Raw genomic sequence first — 5,939 nt, 5'->3', positions numbered from 1 at the left:
TGTAGATCTACTTCTGGACACTTTGTTCTGTTGATCTCCTTGTCTGTCTTTATACTAATACCATGCTGTCTTGATTATTATAGCTTTATAACAAGTATTGAAATCAGGTATTGTTAGCCCTACAACTTTATTTTTGAAAGCTGCTTTGGTGTTTCTAGGTCATTTGCATATAAATTTTAGAATAAAATTGTCAACTCTAAATAAATTTTGGTGTAATTTTGATTGGAATGGGTTTGAATCTATACAATAATTTATAATTTGTTTAATTCTTCAATTTCAGCATGTTTTGTAGTTTTCATTTTTTGTCAGACTTTATCCGTAAGTATTTAATATTTTTTGATATTATTATAAACAGTGTTATTAAAACTTGCTCTCTAACCAGGTCTTGTCCAATAAGCATGTGGCTCCTGATCATCTGTTGCAAATCTGCCAGCGCATCGGTCCTATGTTGGATAAAGAAATTCCACCCAGTATTTCAAGAGTCACTTCTTTACTTGGTGCAGGAAGGCAGTCTTTGCTACGTACAGCAAAAGGTACCTTAATTTGAAGAAGTGTTCTGCTTTGTATTAATAGCTTAATGATTATTATAATTGTGAAGTAATGTAAGCATTGTGGAAGAAAGGTGATATGTAACTATAAATCATGCTGTGGACTATAAAATTCTCTGCGTTTAGCATAGAACATTGGATTTTATTACGTAGTGTATATTGGGTCTTTCTGCATTTAAAAAAATTGATAAAAATACAGATGTTAAGCTAAAAAGCTTGAATTTATTCTGAGATGTGTTTGAGGTTTTATCAATATGAGTTCTTAATTTTCCATTTTGTAGCTCACTTACTTCATTGAATGTAACTGCATATGTGTAATAAACTCTTTAAATGCTAGAAGTATTTCATTTGATATTTAGATTCTGAAAGCCCTTTGTTATAGGGGGAAATAATTTTTCTAAATTTGGTAGCAGTTTGAAAATAAGCACCAAAAATGTAAAATTGCATGGCTCTTTTTTTACTAATTTTTTTTGCAAAGTTATGTGCTAGCAAAATGTTTGGAATTGCTATTCTTTTTCTGTTAGCTTGGTATAAATGATTTAGACTAAGTATATGTATGTGATATGATCTATGTATATACGTGACAAAACTGCTAATGGGCAAGATTGTTGGTTCTTTTGATCCTGAGCATACGTCAAGTACATCCCATGATTATTTTTTGTTAAGAGCTGTTGTTGATGTGATGCTGCCTCTTAGATGCACCACCAGTATAAAGCTTGACTGAGAAAGAATAACCCTCCCTCTTGGTTCCATACCAGACTGGTTTGTCAGCTTTAGTTGTTTCTTAGTGCTCTATAGCCATGCCACACTGTGGCTTTCTGATCAGGAAACTGTTGATATTCTTTCTTCTGTGTCACTATTCACTTTGTAATTATTCTGTTTTAGGTTGTTATATAGTAGTTACCTGGGTAGCCTGTTTTCCTTTGTTTTCTTTGCTTGTGTCAAGCTCAACATTGTTGTTTTGTGATGAGCACTGCTTTAGAACCGACAGACCTTAGAAGAGACTTCAGCAAGCTGCCCTAGGGTAGGGGCCATATTTCTCTGTTTGTTTTGTACTAGTGCCACAAGAGGATGCCTTGTAACTGCTCTTTGGTCATGTTAGTAGTAATGAATTCATTCATGTAAAACAATATGCCTGTTAGTTTGGGGCACCCGAGGCTCGGTAGAGGTTTAGTATGCTGCCTTCCCTCCCTTTCTCTTTGAGGTGCGAAGAAGCTAATTTCTAGCATAGTATGACTGCTTATAAGCTCTTCTCTTCTGCTGCTGTCTCCTGTAGAGGAGGGCAGACGTTTTTTTCCTTAGTGCAGTTGCTGGTAGGTCAAGGAGGGATGGGGCTTTAGAAGTAGTATTCAAACTCACAGATCATACATATTTGCTCTTCTGTAAAGGATTATCTGTGATCCTAAAACAAGGGAAATGCTGTTTAATTTTAATTTGTCAGTACTTCCTAAGGATAAAGTCATGACAGTATTGGCCAAATTAATTTTAAAATGAAACAGTTCAGTTATTTAAATCAAGAAATTTTATGTAATCAAAGAAATTAAAATTTTTCATATAAAAGTTTCCATTTTTTAAAAAGTTTGGGTCAGTTGTGATTAAGACCTTTTATCTTTAATAGTGTATGGTATAATTCTGCATTGAAAAACAAACACTTATTTGGCATTAAATGGGACTTGGAGTTAAAAGATCTGGTTTTATGGTCCATCTTTACTATTCATTTACAGTGGATCTCTTTAAAGGTCCTAGAACCTTTGAGCCTCAGTTACCTCACTTGTAAATTGGTGAAAATACCTACCTCACAGGGTTGTTGTGAGGATTCAATGAGATATAATGTATGTGGAAAGCACTTTGTGAATTGTAAAGTGCTACACAAATGTTAGTTGTTGTTGCTGCTGTATTTGAGATGTTTTAATTTTTTTTCCTTCAGAAATAGTCTAATAAACCTTCAGGGCTTTTCTGTTAAAGTATATTAGTTGGTAAAACTTTGAATAAACAGTTTATTACAATATACGTAAGTATTCTATAAAATCTTTCTTGGGGTTAACTTTCAAGATTTTATGTGTATCTAAAATTCATTTTAAAGACTGCAGGCACACAGTTTGGAAGGGCTCTGCCTTTGCTGCTCTTCATAGAGGAAGACCTCCTGAAATGCCGGTGAATTATGGTTCCCCACCAAATCTTGGTAAGTGAGGTTGGCCTTTGAGATATCTGAAATCATTCTTTTAATTTCATTACAAACTTTACAAATGCTATATTAAAATTTAAAAGGAAATACTGATGGCATTGTAATAAGTATCAAATTTCAAATGTATTAAAATAATTACTAAAAAGTAAAGTTAATGAAAAACAATCTTATTGTAGTAAGAAGTCTGTATATGTATTATAGTACATTAGAATTGGAAAGAAACTTGTGTCCTTCAGATTTCTCAAATGTAGATTTTGTGACCCTCTAGAAATTGTTTTGGAGTTTTTCTTAGCTTTTTACATGTTGGCTCCCCCTTAACCTTTTCACTGTTTTTATTTCCTAGTGGAGATACATCGAGGAAAACAACTCACAGGGTGTTCCACTTTTAGCACAGCATTTCCAGGAGTTATGTATCAGCATATAAAAATGCACAGAAGGATTCTCGGACATCTATCTGCTGTTTACTGTGTAGCATTTGATAGGACAGGACATAGAATCTTTACAGTGAGTTAACATTTTAAACTCAATATGCTGTCTTCTGGAGCACTTTAGTGTGCTTCAGAATCATCTAGGATATCTTATAAAACGTGCAGATTCTGTTTTCCATCCTCAGAGATTTTGACTAGGTAGGTCTGGTGTGGGACCCATGAATTTGTATTATCTGGAGCACTTTAGTGTGCTTCAGAATCATCTAGGATATCTTATAAAACGTGCAGATTCTATGTTTTCCATCCTCAGAGATTTTGACTAGGTAGGTCTGGTGTGGGACCCATGAATTTGTATTTTTAATAAGTACCCCAAGGTATTCAGCTGCAAATAGTCATGCTGTTTTGGGAGAATTCCCAAAAAATAGTGGTTCTTAAGCCTTATCATTAAGGATGCTTAAAAATATATGTACCTAATACTTCCCCTCTAACCCCTTCTAGACTTACTGAATTAATTACTTTGTAATTAATTACTTTGTAATTAATTACTTTGTAATTAATCGAAGTACATGTATTAATCACAAACCCCCCAAAGTAAAAAAAGCCCACAAAAAAACCCTAAACCTCTACAAGGTGATTCATATTCACATTGAGTAATCACTGATTCAGGAAAATGGATTCATAATAAAATAATTTTCAGTGTTGAAGTAATTATAAAACTATATGAAAATATTTGGAATTTAATTTACCATTTTAATTTTTTAAGGGAAAATTAGGATGGGTGAGAAATTTATAATTTTGCAGCTGTGTGGTTCAGAATAGATAATCAAATGTTTGAATTAATGGGTACTGGCTGGTACTGTAAATTTGAGACACTGGTGTTTCATTATTTAAAATGAGCGTGTTATTCCCACTATTTTTTTTGTTTGTTTAATTGTCTTTGGGATTGCCACTTAGTCTTGTTTTTTAGCCTATGAAACAGACCTGTTGTAACACTCATCAAATTATTTAGCTTGGTGTGAGGTAGACTAACACTTAACTATTGTTAATTGAGATAGGTGAGTCATTAACTTTTAGTTGGACCTATTACTTGGCAGAAAATTTGGGGGAAAGTAGTATTTTTAGTGTGGTCTGGTCAACAGAAATGATAACTTCACTGTATCTTTATGTAGACTTTGTTTACCTTGAAGAAAATACTATATTATTCCATAAGTGTTCTGACTGTAAGAGACATAATTTACAGAGTATTCTACCGTTGGAAAGAGAGGAGGGGTAATAGGTACTTAATTTGAGTGGCATGTAAGAGGTATTTTAAATGACTTAAAGAATTTGGTTTACTAACATTTATTTTTGGGTGTATTTTTTTGTTAGGGTTCAGATGATTGCTTAGTAAAGATTTGGTCAACACACCATGGACGTCTATTGTCCACATTAAGAGGTCATTCTGCAGAAATTTCAGATATGGCAGTAAACTATGAAAACACAATGATTGCTGCAGGGAGCTGTGATAAAATCATCAGAGTGTGGTGCTTGAGAACTTGCGCCCCAGTTGCTGTGCTCCAAGGACACACAGGATCAATTACGTCTTTACAGGTAAACTTCTCACTTAGTGCACACATTTGTGTATTGTCGCCTTTTCCTTTAAAACTTTTTCTGTTTGGAATTGATAAATAATAAGATGCTTAGTAATTATATGATCTATCTTAAATTTAGGCAATAAAGAGAAATTTTTTTTTTTTTGTCCTCTTTGAGCCCGGCCGCACCGTGCTCAGCCAGTGAGCGCACCGGCGATCATCCCTATATAGGATCCGAACCCGTGGCGGGAGCGCTGCTGCGCTCCCAGCGCCGCATTCTCCCGAGTGCGCCACGGGCTCGGCCCAATAAAGAGAAAATTTAATCATTTATAACTTCCAGAAATCATGGAAAGGTGAAGTAGTAAGTATCTAATGCAGTAGAGCTTTACATGAAGGTTTCATTGTTGACTTAACTGTTTCCTTGAGGTTTATGGTTGAACTGGATGAGTGTCAATTACAAACTCGTCATGGGTTAATTATTTTTCTACTTTAAAATTTGTGGATTTTGATAAGTTGATTAAATTTGCTGAAATATGTAAAAAAAAATTTTGTTTCACAATGAATTGATGAGGGTAATTTTGAACATATACAAAGTTGGCAGAATAGTATGATGAACCCCTTTATATCTATGAACCTATGACCGATTCTTCCCTAACCACTTCACCTGGTACCTAATGCAAATCCTAGAGTTCACATAACTTCTACAAATATTTCAGTATGTATTTCTAAAGGGTACGGATTCTTTTTTTAAAACACAAACCCAACACTTATCATGCTTACTATTCATTGATGTTCAAATTTCCAATTCTCGTAAATGGCACAATTTTACTTGGTTTTTTGGATCCGGGTTAATACAAAGCTTGAACCTTACAATTGTTTGCTGTAGATTAAAAGAAACTTTAAAACATAAATTTCACCCCTCATCCAATTTTTTTTTAAATACTCTTTCCATTTCTTTGTTGAAGGAACTAGGTTGTTTATCTGTAGAGATAAATACATTTTGGATTTTGACAATTACATTTTTGTGGAATATTTTAACATGTTCTTCTGTATTTCCATTAAGTTAGTGGTTGGATTCAGGCAGCAGTTCTCTTATAAGCATGAGAGTCACCTGGAGGGCTTGCTTAAAGCAGATTATTAGGCACCACCCTGAAAGATTCTGATTCAAAACATCTAGGGTGGAGCCTGATAATTTGCATTTTTTTTT

At 34.0% G+C, this 5,939-nt stretch overlaps 1 protein-coding gene across 1 annotated transcript in view; it reads left to right on the top strand.

Moving 5' to 3' along the window:
- The first annotated feature begins 387 nt into the window (after nucleotides 1-387).
- BRWD1 (bromodomain and WD repeat domain containing 1) overlaps nucleotides 388-5,939 on the top strand; it is a 110,031-nt gene continuing 104,479 nt past the window's right edge. Inside the window, 4 exon segments of the mRNA XM_008584987.1 lie at nucleotides 388-533; nucleotides 2,632-2,730; nucleotides 3,077-3,237; nucleotides 4,530-4,751. Of these exon segments, the coding sequence (XP_008583209.1) occupies nucleotides 446-533; nucleotides 2,632-2,730; nucleotides 3,077-3,237; nucleotides 4,530-4,751 (570 nt within the window). The 5' untranslated portion in view covers nucleotides 388-445.

This window comes from Galeopterus variegatus, unplaced genomic scaffold (genome assembly GCF_000696425.1).
Source record: "Galeopterus variegatus unplaced genomic scaffold, G_variegatus-3.0.2 Scaffold3416, whole genome shotgun sequence".
NCBI classification, from domain to species: Eukaryota; Metazoa; Chordata; class Mammalia; order Dermoptera; family Cynocephalidae; genus Galeopterus; species Galeopterus variegatus.
This window is presented reverse-complemented; position numbering and strand designations above follow the sequence as displayed.